The sequence below is a fragment of the Scardinius erythrophthalmus genome (assembly GCF_964197995.2).
Source record: "Scardinius erythrophthalmus genome assembly, chromosome: 11".
Classification (NCBI taxonomy): domain Eukaryota; kingdom Metazoa; phylum Chordata; class Actinopteri; order Cypriniformes; family Leuciscidae; genus Scardinius; species Scardinius erythrophthalmus.
Window position 1 is genome coordinate 33961554 of NC_138231.1, and position 19533 is coordinate 33981086.

Consider the following 19533-nt stretch of genomic DNA (forward strand, 5'->3'; position numbering starts at 1 on the left):
GAGAGGTTCTTGTCTTCCTGAGGGTGGGGGTGGTCAAACAATCTGGGACAGACAGCCCATGTGATTGTCGCCATGGTGACAGGACGGGCTCAAAACGCAAGTGTGGTTGCTCACAGCGTTTGTTTGTGTGCACTAACATTCGGGTTTCCTATGTTGATAAAGGGACTCGCTCATTGCGTGTGTGTGAGTATGAGTATGAGTATGTGTTAAGTAGCTTGGAAGGATTATAGGCCTATCCAAAAACTCTGTGTAGCTGGACTTTAATCACTGCCAGGCATTTTTGCACTTTTGTTTGCAGAGACATCTAGAAATGTGCAACTCAAGACTCTGCTAACCAGCTAAACATCGACCCCTTGTCTTGAGTCAACCTCAGACATTAAAACAAGTACAGCAATCAGATTTTTTTAAATGTGTACAGGTTTGTCTATACTTGAGAGAACCAAATGTCCTCACTGATATAGTGAAATATTATACATATTACAGCAATCAGATAAATAAAATAATGCATGTTTATTGCATGTCTCACGCCTTTAGATAATCTATTATGGCAATCCCATTTGCAAATTGTGGCATGGCATGTTTTGTTGGATCTTAGCCCCCTCTGCTGGTCAGAACTCATTGAGTCACAGGTGTATTAGAACAGGTTCCAAACATAGAAGAAATGCTGGTAGAATGATAAAACAAAACAGGGGATTGGAAAATGGGCACTACTGTTTTTAACTTTATTTTTTTTGACAAATCTGTACTTTTACTATCAGAATTGTTGTATATTTAATGTTGTTGCCCTTCTGTTTGAAATGGTATAGCCTCAAGACTGGTAATATAAACATGGTAGATCAGAATATTGATCAAGACAGTTCTATAGCAAATTGAGTTTGCTTTGTTTTCTGAAATAGTAGAAATAAAACAGCTTGTTCTCTTCAAGGGTGGCTGTGAATAGTCTTTATTCAACTTGCTTATTGCTGCATTGCAACTCTTTTTGTATGAAAACTGTAACAACATACAGGTATACATAAGGAAAACATATATTCAGTGTGTCAAGGGCATAATAATAAAAAATGTAAAAGTATTATAAAATAGGGTTATTTTACAAAATGATTTGCACATAATACCTGTGAGAATTTTATATTATTAATAATAATGTGTATTCATTTCAAATGGTAAAAAATTTGCCATTCCTAACAAAATGTGCTTTAAAAACATTTGTGTCCATTAGCAGCTGTTAACTGCCATATTGATGCGATTATTCATCATGAAGAGCGTCATCGGGGATCCCTCTCACTCCTTCCTCCCAAACCCCACACAGGCAGCTCGCTCGAGGGAGGTGTGGGGCGAAGACCACTTCTAATTTACGCGGAGCACAAGTTCGGCTGTCTGATTTGACTTGTCCTGCCAATCTTGTGAGCATGAGTCTCACCATCACTTGGTTGGCCCAAGTGATGCCCAATGCAGGAAGCACCTTATTGCCCACCAGCCTGTGTACGTTAAGATATAGAAGACTTATTAGAGAGCTTCAAAAGCTCAAAGTGTGATATGTCCAGTTTTGTAATTACTAGGGATGTGAGGGACTAGTTAAATAAAAGCTAATGCTGCTAGTCGACATTGGAAATACTAGTTGCTACTAGTGCTGTTAATGTTACATTTTAAATTGTACATTATTTTATTGTATATCTGGAGCGGAAAACAAAATCATTTAATTTTATCTTTCTTGATCACACGATCGCAACAGGCTTAGATAAATGTCCACACATGGATTTTGACTTGGAAGAAAATGGAAACGCTTTGTATAGGCTATGTCAAATTGCCATATAACAATTAGGCTTGTTATGCTATGGTACCAGTTATTAGGGGAAAATAGCCTACTGATAAGAAATTTTATGCCGGTTTAAAGGGGAACCATTATGAATGAAAATAACTTTACAACAACAGATCCTACGTCAATATCCTAATGCATAGGATACCTTTAAATAATGCAGTTGTTGGTACACTTTAGGCTTTTCTTGTGATTTTGCCTCCTGGCATGTGTGTACATGCGGTGGTAATGAACAACAATACCTTGCTTGATGTATGCTGAATTGTGTTGGCTAAATTTTATTTGAGGGATTCTGATTTTAATAGGCTACACTGCCTAATGATTCAGGTGATTTGAATAAATATGTCTATATTGGTTAATGTTGATTAAGTGAAGGCTTGCTTATGTTTAATGAACAAGCACATCGCATATATTTTTTTAGTGGCATTTAGTATGGGATATGACTTTTGGGATATGGGATATGACTCATAGATTAAGTAGGCTAATTCAAATAAATCTCATATACAAATTTTTGATTGTCCTCTCTGAGTATAAACGTTAATGAAATTAGCCGTGGAACACATTCCTAGTAATTACATTAGTCTCCTGAAATGAGCTGGAGCTGTTATATTTTGGCCCTTTTGCTGCTGCCAAAACTGACACAAACACACTCACCCATAGTCACACCTTCCAGGATTTGGGCCGCCCATAACATCTGTAACCTGGAACGGATAAATATCATACAGTGAGAACTTTTTCTATGTTATTTAAATTCAAATGATAAGGTCTATAGCGTTTACCGCACATATTGTATAATATCTCTGATTAAGTGTTATAAATCAGATGGCGGTCTGACCTGGTTGACACAGACTACAGGTGCACCGTATGCATGACTCAGGCGGTGGAGTGTACTGGAAAAAGCCAGCAGGTGACGTGACCTCTGTACAGCTTCATCAGCCTGGAACTCACTGCGAAACAGGGCAGCCACGGAGTCCACCACCACCAGTCTGACCAGACCTCGCTTCAGCAGCACAGGCACACGCTGAGACACGCACGCTTGCAGAGCCTCCTGCTCACACATGTACAAGCATTCATACCTTTCGAATGGTTATTAACTTGTTAAGAGGAGTTTTTGCCAGTCTCACCAGGTCAGCTGCATGCTCGATGTAGACGCTGTCAGTTAAACGCCGGCTGTGGATCAGAGCTGGAGGCAGATCTGGTCTGAGCCGGGGCTGCTGGGTAATGAGCTGCAGCAGTCGTTTGATGGGGAAAGAGTCCTCAGTGCAAATATAAACAGCTCCTGTTAAATGACCATATCAAATGTGATTTAAAACAGCATTTCACCAGAGATATGTCAAAACTATTACTTTCTTCTTCTACCCCAGTAATCTCACATGTTGCCACTAGAGTTTCAGACGATATATCTCGTGCTCAGATTTGACAAGATACTGAAATAAGTGTCTATTTGAGGCATTTATGATAGTTCTAATGGAAATAGTCTTAAGCAGTGGTTCTCAATCATAGGGCTGGGGCTCACTAGGAGAAAAATCAAGATATTCTTTATTTTATTGATTTTTTTTTTCTATCATGGAAGAACCAGTCTGGGAAAACCTGGATATATGAGGGCATTTTAACTATAGTATTGGACATTGGAATTTATTTATTCTATTGGGTAGAAATGGAGTAAAAAAAGAGGCTTCATGTCTTTACCTGAGTTCAGCCCTCCGTTTTCTTCTGGATACTGGACAGACAAGCAAAGCTGCAAACAAAACTGAGTTTTCCCAGCAGCACTCTCTCCTGCCAGCTCTGTTATTCCTCGTAACGGGAGACCACCGCGCATCAGACCGTCCAGAACGGGGCAGGCAAAAGACAGCCTGTGTCCGGGCTCCAAAACAGGACATTCTCCCCGGATCAGCTGCAGAGCTGAGAATACATTAAAATAAGAGTTTTGCTCCAAAAATAGCTGATTCTCAGTTGCAGTAACAGTGGAGGGTCACCTGTGACCGGGCTGGTCTTGCGCACAGCGGCTGCTACTGCACAGTGAAGCCGCAGAACATCAGTCTTGGACAAGCGTGTCAGTCTCTGCAGATCTGGACCAGACACACAGAGGATCTCCTTCGCTGATCTGAAATGGGCTAAACAATAAAACAACATTAACGTTAAACAAGAAGCGAATTCAACTTTAGACTGAATGTAACGTTACTCGAGCGGGATTTCTCGCCAACCTTTTTTAACAGCAGCAATAATCCTTGGATTTAGCTCAAATTGTTCCCACTCCATCACATCCCGCGAATCTCCATTTAAACGGTGTAACGTTAATCAAATTTCGTTTTAAATATTATTTTAACCCACTAAAGCCTTCTGTCTCAGCTCACATTTTGAACAGCGCACCATTTACTTCCTGGTCAACATGTCATAAATTCTGTCAAAATCAAAGTCTTAAACCCAATCGATGGCCGATTTTATTATTTAAATCTGTCGGTGTTTATAGTTCAAGGACAGACGAACGACTACAAATATAACGAATAATACTAAATTTTAGCAAGTGCAATAAAGTATTGGCTAAACAACAACTCACACCCTTCATATTATCGCGCTTTAAGACCGGGGTCCGCCACCGGCCCAGTGCACATCAAAATGGGGGTGTTTTGAGTGTAAACGTTTAACTGAGTTGATTAACTGGGATTGTAATTTATGATTAATATTTCCATAAAAGATGTATTATGTCATAAAAGGCTCATATTAGTGAAATTAACTCATTAAAATATCTAAACAAAGAACTGTTGTATAGTGGCCACCCCTCTATATTCAGTTTTAAAGCAGCCCATAATGTCGTATCCAGTTAAAGCCTCGGTTGAAAGTCTCAACTGTAATGGTGTTATTAGATAAAATGAAATATTTATACATAACTTCTAGACATGTTGCTCTATGAAATTGCCGATTAAATAGTTGATGTGAAAAGCTAACAATAAATACGACTAGAGGATACCGGTTTAAACTGTTTGATCTTAAGTCTTTACTTCCTTTGACTGGTGAGTGGTTTGCTATTGAAGGCTAACGTTAATAACATACCATTACTTATATATATATGCGTGTCTGTATATTATGAAATAAAAAATAAAGCGATACATTGAGCTGTGTGTAAGTTATTATGTTTACGGTCGTATCATACAGGTCTTGTGCAAAGCTAGCTTTTCATTTTGTAGCATAACGATATGTTCACATATAAATCATATCAAAACATTAGCTCAGCAAGGGTTATATATACTAGAAATATACATTAGAAATAATACTAATTTGAAATTAATCCTAATGTATAAGAAATAAAGTGAGTGAGCTAAAGTGAGCATTGTGTGTCTTTCGCGCGCAGTCTGTTGAGTAGCAGAGCGGAATATCAGCTATGTTAGCAAGCCGGAGACCCGAGTTCAAATCCCGTTCTGAACGCAGTTTGGCAACTATATCGTTTACGACATGTTAGGAAACAATTTTATGATGTATCTTATTATTATGCTGCCCGAATGACAATAAACTGACGATGCAGATGATGTGTGTGTTTGCCAAACGTTTGTTGTGTTTGTAATGATGTACTTGTTGTCATCTTCAGGTCAGCATATTCCTGTCAGTATGAGTCGTCAGTGTAAGAACTGTGGTGGAGCAGACATCGACACAGACCCAGCCCGGGGGAGTGCGGTGTGCACAGCCTGTGGTTCGGTTCTGGAGGATAATATCATCGTTTCTGAGATTCAGTTTGTGGAAAACAGCGGAGGGGTGTCTTCAGCAGTTGGCCAGTTTGTATCTGCAGATGGTAAGAGTTTTTCAACTTCAATTGAGCCTGAACACAGGTTTGGGATGAGGGCAATATCCACCTGTGTTTTGACTGAGGGGCACCAGTGCCAAGCCTGTTTTTTTTTTTTTATGTATTTATTTTATTAATGCTAAAAGCAACATACAGAGTGTAATTTTTTTTAATAAAGAGGAGAAGAAGGGGGGATTTAAAAGCAATGAATAATGCAATGACAAGTTTTGAGAATTATATGTCACTAAAAATAGAAGAATTGTAAACGGGTAATATTCTTAAAGGCAAATATTTAGTTTTTAGACAATTTAAATAATGTGTTATTGCTCGATTTATTTCATACAAACAAGAAAGAGAGGTCTAAAATTTCAGTATTTGGATCTGTGAATGTGGAAATTGGTAATCAACAGGACCCATTTTTCTTTTTACTTAAAATAATCCTTTTTTTAGATTGATTATAATCAACAAAGCTTAGAACCACATCCTTTCAACACAATGCACATTCATTATAAATTTAATAGCGATCACAGTGCATTTAATTTGCAAAAGCAGTTCTGACATTCTTATAGCAAATAATGATCATCAGAAATGATGGCAGGACTGGACACCTATGTTACCCCCTCATTTAAATGGGCTTGACTTTTCATTTGCCTTATTAAAAAATAAATCTCATTGCACTTGCCCAGTGGCTCAACATGACAAGAAGCAAAGTTCACAATTTTGATTCACTATTTATTTAACAATGAAATCAGGTTTTTTACAGCTTCCATGGTCGTCCTAGTAAATGATGTGTGGTTTCAGCATTAGATTAACTACAAATTGTTAACATAAATTGCTTAAATTTACTGTTGTATGATAATGCATGTTGCTTAAATCTACTATGCATAATTCAGAAGTGGAAAGTTACCTCTTATTATTCCTTTATGAATGCTGGAACTGTAACGGCTTATTTTACCAGGGAAGAACAGTACCTCTCAATTTGTCATATGATGTAACCCATGTCTGTCTTTCCTGGTGGCTTCGTCCAAGAGCTGAGCATCCACACCCAGCTTAATGCTCTTGCTTACAAACCCAGAGGGGTCCTGCGCCTGCGTGGTCATGACTTTAGGAGTTTTCCTGTGCAAAATCACTCCATCAGATGAGCTAGGGGCTAATAAAGATGCAAGACTGAGAGAAAAGTATGGCCCATGAAAGCCTGAACGTCTATACGACTGTTATTTACATTAAAGAAATTGTATATGATGTACATTTTATAGTTCATCAACAATAGGTTCTATAATGTATCAGAAATTAAACATGCCCAATGAGTTACCTATCATACATGCCGCAGATGTGTCAAGCATCACTACCGCCAATTTACGCCTAGTGCATTAATCACTTCTTTACAGCAATGCTGTCAATCTGAGGAAACAAGGTTAAAAAAATCCTGAGATATTATCATGGTAGAACCTGCACAATTAACATTAAAAGGGATAGTTCACAAAAACACAAACACACGCAATTCATTTTCCGCTATAGGTAAATAACTGAAAGAATAACAAAGTGCTGGAAACGGTAAAACTATTTGCGCTACCAAACAGTGTGTTGATGATTACGTAAGTAAGTACCAGTTTGCAATATCAAGCAGTGTAACGAGCCGTTTTGTACAGCTAAAAATAACCGGAAGTGAATAACTCTAGAAGCCAAACACATTCAATTTACAAATGACCGCACCCACTCTTACGTAAAAAATAAGGTGGATACTATAGATAGAAGAACATTGCGGTCAATGCAAATTTGGACCCTTTGATGTTCATTTCATACTATTCAAAACTCTGGGGACAAAAGTGAATGTAAAAAAATTGCAATGTCATAAAAAAGTCATATTTCAAATAATTTTTTTTTTTTTTTACTTTCTATTAATCAAAGTATCCTTAAAAAATATTTCCTGAAAAAGTAATGATGCTGAAAATTAAAATTTCATCACAGGAATAAATTACATTTTCGAAACATATTCAAATAGAAAACTATTTAAAAAAATGTAAATTGTAATAATATTTCACAATATTACCGTTTTACTGTATTTTTGGTAAAATAAATGTAGCTCTGGTGAACAAAGACAAAAAAAAAAAAATCTTACCAACCAACTTTGAAAGGTAGTGTAGTACAAAACTGAGACATTTTCCAAAATATCTTCTTTTGTGTTCCATTAAAGAAAGTAAGTCATACAGGTTTGGAACAACAAGAGGATGTGTAAATAATGACAGAATTTTCATATTGGGCCCGGTGAACTATCCTTATAATTTTTTATTTCACCTGCGTCTGTGACTGTTGAATGTGGCTGATTGTAGGCAGAGCGAAAGACCACCCTTTTTGGAGTGGAATCAACCGTGTATCCCATTCGCCTGGCGTCAGAGATAGACATCGCATACAAGCGTGCCTGATTCAGGAACATTATCTGCCTCTCAGAGATGGCAGATCGCTGGGCCTACAAGTGGAGATACAGAGCTAACAATGAGAAATTCAAACACACATGCCATCAAAGCATCAGGATTTCTCACTAAAGAAAGAGGAGCCAGCCAGGCTTCTTTAGTAGTGCGGTTATCGGATGTGCAGGGTGTATCTCTCATTACCATTACCTAGGTCAGAGAACACCAGATAATGTTGCATACAGCTGCATACCAGTGTTATTTTAGTATTATTTGTGGCATTTATTAATATTTTGATAATGATAGCATTTATATTTAAAAATTATTTTCATTTTAGTTTCAATTTGAGTAATTTTTTGAGTAATTTTCAAATTGAGTCATTTTTATTTTGTTTTTATATTTAGGTTTTTATATTTCAGTTTTATGACATTAAATTATATGATCAGTAAGTTATGAGAACATACGTTTTTACATTGATTTAACTTAAGTTAAGCAATTGTTTTACTTTTTTGATAAGTTAAACAAGACTCAACTAATTTATTTTAGTCAGTTTAATGCAATTTAAAACAACACTAAGGAAATTTTTTTACCTTAAAATAATGTTTCCAAAATTGTATCAGTGGTTCATCAAGTCGTAACGGTGAAAGGCACTTCTGGATTCGCTTTGCAGCCCTATATCTGCTATAACCCCACTATGCAAGTTTGCCAAACCGTTTCTGTAGTTCGAATGAGACATAAGAAAACTACAAATTTGACTTGCTTTACGTCAAGCGTTACAATAGTCATTATTTAGTTTTTCTTCGTTTCTGATGTCGCAATACATCATGAAATCATGCAACATACTCTACTTTGTCTGTGGACATCGTTCACTCCAAAGCCGGTGCTGGATAAACAGCGAGCGTGCGTGCGACAGTAGGCTGCGGGCGGCAAAATTATTTACGACAATTCCGCTTCCAACCTGTAGGGCGACCAAAGAGGAAAAGTTCCTAGTGTTGATTTAAGTTGAAATGACTTTAATATCCAAGTTGATTGTACTTAATTTTAGGCTGCAACTTTTTTCTACTGTAGTTGCCAAGTTTTTTTCATTCAACATTTATATTTATTTAAATGAACGTGAACAATATTTAATAATTTTAGTTAACAATAAAACCGCTGCATATCAGAAATGGTTTACATTGCCTGCCTCACAAAATCCTATGTAGCTCTATGTAGTATCTCTTTCGCAGACCAGTCCTCCAGCAGCGTGCAGGTCTCTGAGAGAGAGAATTTATTCTCTTTCCTTGTATGGTCAGTCAAAACAACATTCAGCTTAAAAAGGAAGTTGTTGTCATTCTACAAGACATCGTACAAAAGTTATATTATAAGAAATATAGCCATATGCAAGACTCATAGATATGATAGTTCTAGAACTAACCAATAAATATTTCCTTTTTTTAATGGAAGTCTTGCCTGGTTTTGGGTGTGGCAGGAGAAACAGGAAGCCCTCAGAGACGCCCGGCCGTTCAAGTTGTAGCCACACATGGATGTATGATCCTCACTAATGATGTGCACTACATTTTCAACTTAAAAATATGCAGTGATATCAGGATTAAAACATATTCCCCTGGTTTCACAGACAAGTATTAAGCCTAGTCCCACACTAAAATGCATGTTTGAGCTGTTTTAACTGAAAGCAACTTGCACTGGCATATCTTAAAATATGTCCGTGCCATTGTTTTGTCTCAAGATGCACACCAGTAATGTTTTTTTTCTAAGGCATGTTTATAAAAGCTGTTTAAATATCCTAATTGAACTAAGGCCTAATCCTGGTTTAATCTAAGCCCTGTCTGTGAAACCAAGCCATTGTGTGTTCATTTGTGGCAGCGTACCTACAATGGCACCTGGAGAAATACAAATTCATTACAAATTTGGATTTAACAAAATGCATTATTATGCTGAACTTTAGGTGTTCATCATTATAAACAGACCTTGTGGAAGCACAGTTAAAAGCAAAGGAAGAGAAGCGTGTGGAATATCATTAGTTCTGCATGTCAGTTTTGTGTTTTGATATGTAAGTTTTGTATATTCACTGTAACATACCCAAAGCAGAAGCTAACATTAAGTGCCATGATTTGACCAAAGCACTAGCCAGAGAAATATATAATTGTGCAATATTTTACATAGAGGCAAAGCGAAATACTGTTGTGGTTCATTTGTATAATCCTGTCACTCTCCTGAGCTTCATTGTTTATCAGTATACTTGGTTATCAGTCTCAGGGGTGTCAATCAATCTCTTTTGGTTGCTAATAGGAACACTTGTGAAGTGCAGTAGACATTGGCAACCGGTAGGTGTCACTGTAGTAACAATACAACGATAAAACTGTTATTCACACAAACAGCCACTGGAGTGTGCTATAGAGCTTTATTTAAAAGCTTACTTTTGTCATCTGTAAAAGGCTTGTATTTATACACCTGTTTATATACTGTAAGTCAAAACTATTCTTATTTACTGTTTTTGTCTGATACTTTAAACATAATACATTGTTTTTTTGTTTTTGTTTTTAGGTACTTCCAAAGCTCCTGTCCTGGGTAGTGGGTTCCACACAAGTCTGGGAAAAGAATCGCGAGCTCAGACGCTTCAGAACGGTAGGCGCACCTTTATATTAGTCAGCAGCAGCAATGTGTTGGTGCAGTCAGTAAATAATCATGTTTTTAAAACATGTGCAGGCTTAAAGTGATATTTCACCCTAAATGAAAAGATCAGTCATTTGTTACACGCACACATGTCGTTCTAAACCCGTATGACTTTCTTTCTTCTGTACAGCACAAAAGGTGAATTTTTGAAGAATGTCCTGGACACTCTTTTCCACATCATGAAAGTGAATGGGAAAGGAGTGAAAAAAGGAATGAAATGAAAATCGCCCATAGATATCTTGCATTATATTCCACATCTTTTGGAACAAAGCCAAATAATTGACTGTAATTAAAATTAAAATCAAATATGGCATTAGAAGCATTCTCGTTTGTAGATAAATATTCCTTCAACATTATGTGTCATTATTACACGGCTCTGTGGAATACTTGATTCTGATTGGTCAATAGCGCCATCCAGTGGTAAATTATTCCCAGATAACAACCGCTGAAAACAGATAACGCAGGCTCATCCGGGTTACTGAAGTCGGCAGTGCTATAGACGCCCGCCCCTTTTCAGCGCTCGTTGTCTTTTGACTTCCGGTCTGTATTTTCACAGCGATTCTGCGTGTATATTAATTAACGGCTCATTTTAAAATCTTCCCGGTCGACTGACATTTGTTAAGTCATCTGCTTTAAACATTACAATCCTCATGATAACTTTCGTTAACTTTACATTAAGTAAATCCACTTCAAAAGCTAATTACTCCTGGACAGCAGCGCCATAGAAATATACAGACCGACCGCAAAAACGGAAGTTAAAAGACAATATTCTAAAGATGGCAGCGCCTTTGTTTCTCTGGCGCATAAGGGCTATACGCCTGCTAGGAACATTTTTCTTCATGGAAGTTTGAGTTTGGTGAGCTAATAAAATATTAAAACTCAGTCGAATCAATATTTTGTGTACAGTTATTTAATTATGCCATCCAGAATCGTGGACTCGCTCTCTCTTGTTTCATACAAACGCAGCTGCTGCCATTTTGTGACTATTGTTTTGTACACTGTTGGATTATGAGATACAAACAGGTAACGTTACGATTTTAAAACAGTTTAATCTGAAATCAATATATCTTATCCCCATAATTATTTATGTGGCGAAATGCTGTGTAATAAGTGGTATGAATGACTGTATACCGTATCTCTTAAATGTCCGTTTAGTTTGAACTTGCCGCTGCAACCGCTCTCACCGCGGAAGCTTTGCGTTTAAAGACCTAATAAAATATTTCAACTCAAATATATATTTTGTGTCTAATTATAATGTCCAAAATAACCCCCTTCCGGCTGAACGGTAGCCTAGAAATCTAGATGCATCCTAGTGGCAGCAAAATTTATTTTAACATTTATTTCTAACATCTTGATGTAGGTCTGGCTTGCCAGGCTAGCTGATCGGGTTATTTTGAGAGAACCACCGGCTGGATGTACATTATTCCTTACTTATCGCATCTACATTCATTTCTGACCCAGTTACATCCCAACCACTAATTAAATTTACATAATTTGCATCTGCGCTTTTCTGAAAATCACACAAGACATAATTAACTGTTGATCCATTTCATAGAGCTCCCTGATAAATGTGTGTGGATTCCAGGTGTGTGTTGATTTAACAAATATAAGGCCGGCATTGTGTAAATATGTACTCGTGTGTGAATCAGAGGAACTGTGAGAACGATGTGTTTTGTGGCATTAAATTCACATTTTGCTCCATTACAGCTGGCTGTACTGGTGCGTTTTCAGAGCTGAAAGCGATAACAAAGTCTCAAAATACTTTGAGAATCAAGGTCACCAACTGTATAAACACACGATTCTTCATGACTCTTCAACTATTAATCACAGAAACATCTGATCATATTTTAAACACTTTTTAAATGATTGACACATAAAAGTGGATATGAATATGTCTGGCTGCTAGTTGTAGTTAATATAAAAGATTCTGGTAAACTCGTTTCCGACTGGCAAAAGTGTCCCTGTGGTCACAAACACAAGATTTCATTCATTAAATGAAGGTGTCTCATGTCCCTGCAATGTTGCAGCAGTTATGTAATTCTGCTGTCATTTAGGGAGGTCACTGCAGACCTGGCTGCTAATCCAATGGCATGTGCAGCGTGAAAAATACTCTGGGATTAGACAGGTCTGGAGTGTGTGACGAAGGGTTGGCACACAGTGGCTCCAGAATAGAGGGATTACGCTCTTAAAAGCTTTCAGAGTTATATTTGGCCTTGGCATGCCAACACGACACTTGACACTGCAGCTTTTGGGCTCCACACAAAAAGTCCAACATCGACCTTAATATCTGTGGCTCTGTGATTATGTTAACTCTATACCGTAGGCTAAAGCAAGGGATTTCATACTTTTTGATACCAAGGACCCCCAAATATGATGGGAAGGACCACCTTCCTGAAGTATAAAGAAAGCTATATACATATATATGTATGATTAAACATTATTTACAACCGGTATTTATAAAACTGTTTTTTCCCTGAAAGTTTCCTTGGACCCACTTGCAGCCCCCTAGGGGTCCATTGACTCCGGTCTGTGAATCCCTAGGCTAAAGAAAAAGTTTGATGTGTCTACTCTAAGCAATTGCTGAATTCATTAACACATATTGTACATTTAGAGGACAGATCGATGAAAGCATTTGTTTCTTATAAACATGTCTATGTGTGCAATTTCAAGCATAATTAATGACCTGGACTTGTGAAACTCATCAACTCCATCTGAAGCAACCTAAATCATTCTCATTGTTTAGAATGTGGGAGACTTTCACTGTCTGTGTGAACAAGGTCTTTTGCTAAATGATGTATTAAATAAACAGAACTCTGCCAGATAGACTATTGGACTGTGTATTTTAATGTGGATTTTAATATGCTAAACGCATCGAGGGCCGCCATGGGATTTCAGGGCAGACTGATTTATGTGTCCAATGACATGGCCTGTTTTGAGATCATCTGTGAAGGAGTAAATGTACGACTGTGAAAGAAGGGGAAAGAGGGACGTAGCCTCACACGGGACGTAAAACAGCTGTCTTTCTGCCGTTTTCACTTCCAGGCTCCACTAAAAGCCTGTCTGGCTGTGCACCGTTCTCATGACATCAGTGCTACTGGAAAACCAAACACCTGCGTGTGAAGTCATGCCTCGGTGCGCAAGCGTAAGCGTATGCATGTGTGTATGTTTGCTCAATCTGATGCATATGTGTGTCCTGTCTCTAGGGAAACGGCAGATACACAACCTCGGCAGCCAGCTGCAGCTGAACCAGCACTGCCTGGATACGGCCTTTAATTTCTTCAAGATGGTTGTGAGCAAGCACTTGACACGAGGGCGAAAGATGACACACGTCATAGCCGCCTGCCTCTACCTGGTCTGCAGGACAGAGGGAACGCCACGTATCCTTCCCACAATGATCCCTAGGGTGTGAAACCCTAGGGCCTAGTGAAACTCTTTGTGAATAGTAATCCATCGAGAAAAGTGTGCACATTCAACCCAAATTTGGTAGGATTAAGCCAACTTAGAAAGAAAGAGTAAATGTTTTGACCTTTTAGGTCTTTAATTGGCAAAATTCCTGTAGCTCAAACTAGGGCTCCAGAATATTGAAGAAAAATGCAACGTGATGTGCAATGTAATAACTTGTTAAAAAAATAAAAATAATATATATATATATATATATATATACACACACTCTCTAACTAGCAATTAAGTAAAAAACAATACAGAAACTTAATAATCAAGTATAAAAAAATTAAAACTGCAGTCTTCAGATGAATTAAATATACATTGATTCATATTAAAGCTACAAAAGTTATTCAGTCAAGAGCAGTGAGTGATTTTCTCTTTTTCTTTTGTTTGTTTGACAGACAGCAGCAGGTGTACTGTATTAGGCTGCTGTCAATTTAAGACCTAATGCACGGATCCTATTGACTCGCATCCGACTTCTTTCCCAACTGTTTAAGTTTACTTAAGACAATAACTGACTGTGTTTACATGTGTGTGTGTGTGTCAGACAGTGCGAGCACCACAATGAGTTGTTTTTTCGCAGCTTATTGCGCTTTACTCTTTTTAACATCAAGCAGGTCACAGTCACGTGACCAGTCTATTCTCTGTGTCAAACTAATTTAACTCTCATTAGAATATTAGTACTAGACTGTTAGGTTGGGCTTAGGTGTTATGATTCGGGTAAGTAGAATAAGTTGACGTAGTTGCAAAAGTACTTATAGCCAGCAGAATGTCTGTTGGGGAGCATCAAAATAAAGAGTTAGCAGATTTTAAGCAGATAGTTTACTAATACTTTTAATGAGAGTTAGATGACATGTAGTTGCAAAGTTACTTAGAATGTCTAAAGTGGACAATTGAAATAAAGTGTTTCCTGTCTGTGCTTCATCAGAAGTTGGAACAGAACCAAACCAGCATAAACCAACCTGGACTAGTACAGAAATTCATTCTGGTCTAAAATAGTCTGTTTTACCAGTCCATGCTTTCCCTATGGAAAACCCGGTTCAGGGTCTGAAAGGATGTGTCAGGATGTGAAAACAATGGTGCTAAAATACACCCTCAGAGGCACAACAGAGAAAGAGGAAGAGAGTTTACTGCACCTTTTGGAATCTCAGAGGATGTTCCCTGGAGTAAATCATGAAAAGAAGCCCAGCAAGTCGCTCTTTGAGCCACTACTCCCTCATAAAAAAAAAAAAAAGATGTTCAGTGTTCGTCCTGGTTGTGTACAAAAGCTATTGAAGTGACACTCTTTTAGCCTAAAAATTCATGTCCCCTTTACTGTAGTGAAAATATGGAACTCATTCATAGTGACTAGTGATTTTTAAGGAAAATATACTTTCCCTGTTCCAAATTTTACGGTTGTTTTTCCCCAACCTGTCAAAATGATGTTCTCAAATTTTGTGGGTTTGAGACTTGCCACACCTGTTACAACGCAGCATGCCTGGCTAGTGTTACACCACTGCTTTCTCTCTCTGTCTCACAAACAGACAGACTCCTACAAGCACCCTCCTGTCTGTCTTCTTGGGTCACACCCAGTTTTCCGCTCTGCTTTTGTGTAGCGTCAGGCCTGTCTGGGTACCTGGTGTAGCGTTTAAAGTTGTCAAAGGAGAATTGTTACCTGTCCCTGGGTGGGGCTCTTTCAGTTGCATGCAAAGATTCGGTACTTCACGCTAAACAGCAGATACACAAAGAAGTCGTTCAGTTCTTTACAGACCGCCAAACCCATTCCAAATAGTGGACTAATGTTAAATGTGTTCTGCTTTGCCTCATCAAACATCCTTACAATTATCTCATGCATCTTTGTGATGTGATACACAGAATTATTTTGGACAAGTGTATGTGAGAATTATCTTGACTTTCACTTTTAAGTGTGAGATTATTAAACTTCAGCTTCTTTCAAATATCTCAGCATTTCTTTGTTCATTTTAGCCAATTAGCAGTGTTTTAACATCTTTTTAGACCAGGTTCTTTAAGGTGAAGATTGACTTTTGTTCTGGAAACATTGATTCAATGAGCTTCACTGACCTGATCTGTCGATTGTTGGGCTGACAGGTCATGATTTCAGAGGCATATCATGCTGAGATTCTTGGTTTGTTGCTTACTGGTACATTTTATACATAAGTGCCAGTTCTAAAGACAAGGAGCCCTTCAAATGCATGCATCTTACAAATATAGTGGACACTACAAGTCAAGTATTGTATGATAATGTATCATTTCTCTAAAAAATAAGTTTTTGACCATTCTGGGAGGAGTCACAGCATTAAACAAGAACAATGAAGTCAAATCACAATCAAATAGAGTCAGATCAGTATCTGAAATCAGAAATCACATGAAATAGTGTGATCTTTTACTAGTATGAATATTTTAGCTTTACTGTTATCTATAAGCTAGTGTGCTCCAAGACAATGACAAAATTTGCATTTACAATATATAAGCATTCAAAACTTAGTCTTTCACTTCCACCAATATCAATCAATGATTTTGATGACATCACTCTGCACTTCAGCTTCTCATCAGATTTTCTGTCCAATCAAATGCTCTCTTGAATCCAAAGCGTCCTGCCTTATAAATAGATGATGAAGCTGTGGCTGAAATTGGTCACTTGTTCACACATTAACTATTTTCTATCTGGTGAATGACACATAGTGCACTATATAGGGGATAGGGAATGATTCAGACCGTGTAAAAATGATTAAGAAATTAAGAAAGAGATTAAGAAACCACTGTCCTAGACATAAGCATTAATAAAGTGGTTTGTTAATAATTACAAGATTGCCAGAACTATGAAGACATTGGTGTCTGCTTGGTGAACGAGGGTGAACAAAAAGTCACATTTTGATTTAAAAAACATATAGAGACATGAGTCTTGTAGTATTTAAGAGATAAAGACAGTTATCAATATCACTGATTTCAGTCATAATAGTATAAATACTCTCTTTCACCAGGCCGTGATTAAGGCCGTCAGACTTCTGATAAAGTGGGATTAGCTTGTCTTGTAGTGATGCTAATCTCTGTGCTAAAGGGGACATTAGTCACCATGGAGGCACGTGCCTCAGGTGTGTGTGCCAATCAGGTGAGCAGTAACAGATGGTCAGGGTGAATCTCTTGCAGAGATAAGGAGATCCTGTCTGAAGCCCATTGATGTAAAGAGATGATCAGTGAAAGTCGAAACTCCTCCAGTGACAATTACAGAGCCGTCCGATGCCCAATTAATCACTGTGACCAGGATTCATTTAAAAGCGTAATTGACTTCTTATTTTTGGCTATGTAGTCGGACAAAGATGTTTAGATCTTTATCACACTTTTAAACATTTTTAAGATATAATCCATTTGGTTTTGTATTCTCCTTCCCTTCCTTAACTGATGTGCAGACATGCTCCTGGACCTGAGTGATCTTTTACAGGTTTGCTCCCTTTCATTTCAATTTCTTTCATATATTTTCCACAATACTCTGAATAACATAATGGAATATAAGCGGCTAAGTTGCATGATGTTCAACCATTAAATAATATTTTATACCCTCCATATGATCATATGAAAGAAATGCTGAATGATATATTGCATATGTCATAACAGGCAAGAAGACACCATGTCAGAAATGATGATGTCCATCTTCCGTCCACCTCATATACTTGCATAGTTTAAGTTCATTTAAAAGGCCGGGTTTTTTTTTTTTTTTTTTTACTTTTTCAACAAGTTTGACATTTCAATAGATATTAATGCAGATGCCAAAATTTTGTATTTCTGAAATCTGATTGGATATTTCAGGAAAGAAGCTGTTATACTCACACCTGTGACTGCACATAAGAAGAATTCTTTATTATTGTTTTTGGTACCCACATACCCAACTATTACTTGGCACAATAATTGCATCTTTTATCTTATTGATGTTGACCACTTGATGAAGACAATCAAGGCCATGGTCCAGTGATTTTACAATAAGAGCATAATACTGCTTTTTTAATGCCTTATTGCTTAATTAAACAACAACATGTTGTTTTTGAAACAATAGACAGTACTGTCTTTATGACAATATATACCGTTTAGGTTTTATTAGCAGTTATTTTAGGGCCAGATATTTTGGTGCTTAAGCACTGGTGTGATGTTATTTTTACACCCTCAGCTGTCCACTGAACTGTATCTGCTATTGAACAGACACTAGATGGTTGGGGCGGAGGCTCAAATATGTCATGAATCTTTAGCAAGTGCAGCCACACCCAAATCTAACAAGACCCCCAATATATCCTGCCTGGATGCCAGGCAAACTAGGGACCTGGTGCTGAGGTCATAACCCCCTCATCATTACAATGGGGTCTCTGAAGTGCTGTTAAAAATGCATATATTAACATGTTACAGTGTTATATATATATATATACTCTACCGCAGAGGTCTTCAACCCTGCTCCTGTCCTGGAGAGTTTAGCTCCAACCCTAATCCAACACACCTGAACCAGCTAATCAAGCTCTCATGGATCACTTGAAACAGAGATGTGCTGTGCCCCAATTCGCCTACTTATACTATGCCCTAAATGTATGTACAGTTTTTGTGAAGAAAAAGTACATACTTTTGACTATACAGCTTTGGGACATACTACTTTGTCATAATTGCGTCTTTAATGGACCGCTATGTCGCTTAGTTGCGTGCATCACCGTTTAAACTGCCCTGCCAATCATCTTGTCACAGTTTATATCCTCCACATTCAATTTAATTTAATTTCCTACCGTTTCGGAGAGAAATATAGCAGCACGTTGATCTGCACTTCAGGTCGTGGGTCTTTCATGTGGAGACTCTCCTCATGTGTTTGCATAATGATGCATTTAAAGGTTATTGAATTATTGACTTCATTGAATTTTGTTCATAGTTGTGTGACAGTCAATCACTGTTTGCGGATACCATAGAAATTAATGAGAAGTGCCGTAAACTGAAGCATACCTGTCTCACAATTCAATCCAAAACGAGCAAACATGTTGAAGGTTAGCCAATGGGCTGTCGATTCATTTAAAGATAAGCTATTGCCTCACAAAAGTGGTTTATTCAGCGAAGTGAAGCCTGTCCTCCATTGACATCCATTCAAAAAAAGGTCTCGTCTCCTCTGTATACTGCAGCGTAAGCAGACATTGCGCTTTTTTTTGGCTAAGGTTGCAGGCTTGTTTTCACATGGCTTTGCTTGAAAATCATATTGGTGTGAAATTCAGTTGTGCTGAAGCAGGTTGGGATGAACTTTGCAGGTCAGTGGTTCACCAGGGGCAGTTGAAGACCTCTGCTATACCGATCAAAAGTTTGAGCTCAGTAAGATTTTTTTTTAAAGAAGTACTTTTATTCAGCAAGGAGGCTGAAATTGATCTAAAGTGACAGTAAATTGTTTTTTATATTACTAATGATTC

The 19533-nt window shown here is 37.7% G+C and overlaps 2 protein-coding genes across 2 annotated transcripts in view; one reads left to right on the top strand and one right to left on the bottom strand.

The window, feature by feature from the left end:
* Window positions 1-695: 695 nt before the first annotated feature.
* On the bottom strand, window positions 696-4421 carry xrcc3 (X-ray repair complementing defective repair in Chinese hamster cells 3). Its single transcript, XM_081378755.1, has 7 exons — window positions 4018-4421; window positions 3790-3927; window positions 3503-3715; window positions 2938-3092; window positions 2649-2861; window positions 2468-2514; window positions 696-1475 (listed from the first exon to the last, which is right to left on the bottom strand). Exons 1-7 carry the CDS (start codon window positions 4070-4072, stop codon window positions 1244-1246), a joined length of 1053 nt encoding a protein of 350 aa, XP_081234881.1. The 5' UTR covers window positions 4073-4421; the 3' UTR covers window positions 696-1243.
* brf1b (BRF1 general transcription factor IIIB subunit b) overlaps window positions 4420-19533 on the top strand; it is a 60901-nt gene continuing 45787 nt past the window's right edge. The window contains exons 1-5 of the mRNA XM_081378754.1: window positions 4420-4824; window positions 5397-5597; window positions 10541-10621; window positions 13873-14046; window positions 17521-17552. Of these exons, the coding sequence (XP_081234880.1) occupies window positions 5417-5597; window positions 10541-10621; window positions 13873-14046; window positions 17521-17552 (468 nt within the window). The 5' untranslated portion in view covers window positions 4420-4824; window positions 5397-5416. The remainder of the gene's footprint in view (window positions 4825-5396; window positions 5598-10540; window positions 10622-13872; window positions 14047-17520; window positions 17553-19533) is intronic.

Bases quoted from the DNA above. Each gene is read 5' to 3' on its own strand.
- xrcc3 (XM_081378755.1), bottom strand. From the start codon at position 4,072: ATGGAGTGGGAACAATTTGAGCTAAATCCAAGGATTATTGCTGCTGTT. The intron at 3,716-3,789 runs GTGACCCTCCAC...ATGTATTCTCAG, and splicing joins CAAGACCAGCCCGGTCACAG to CTCTGCAGCTGATCCGGGGA. The intron at 1,476-2,467 runs GTGAGTGTGTTT...TAACGTACACAG, and splicing joins CCTGGAAGGTGTGACTATGG to GCTGGTGGGCAATAAGGTGC.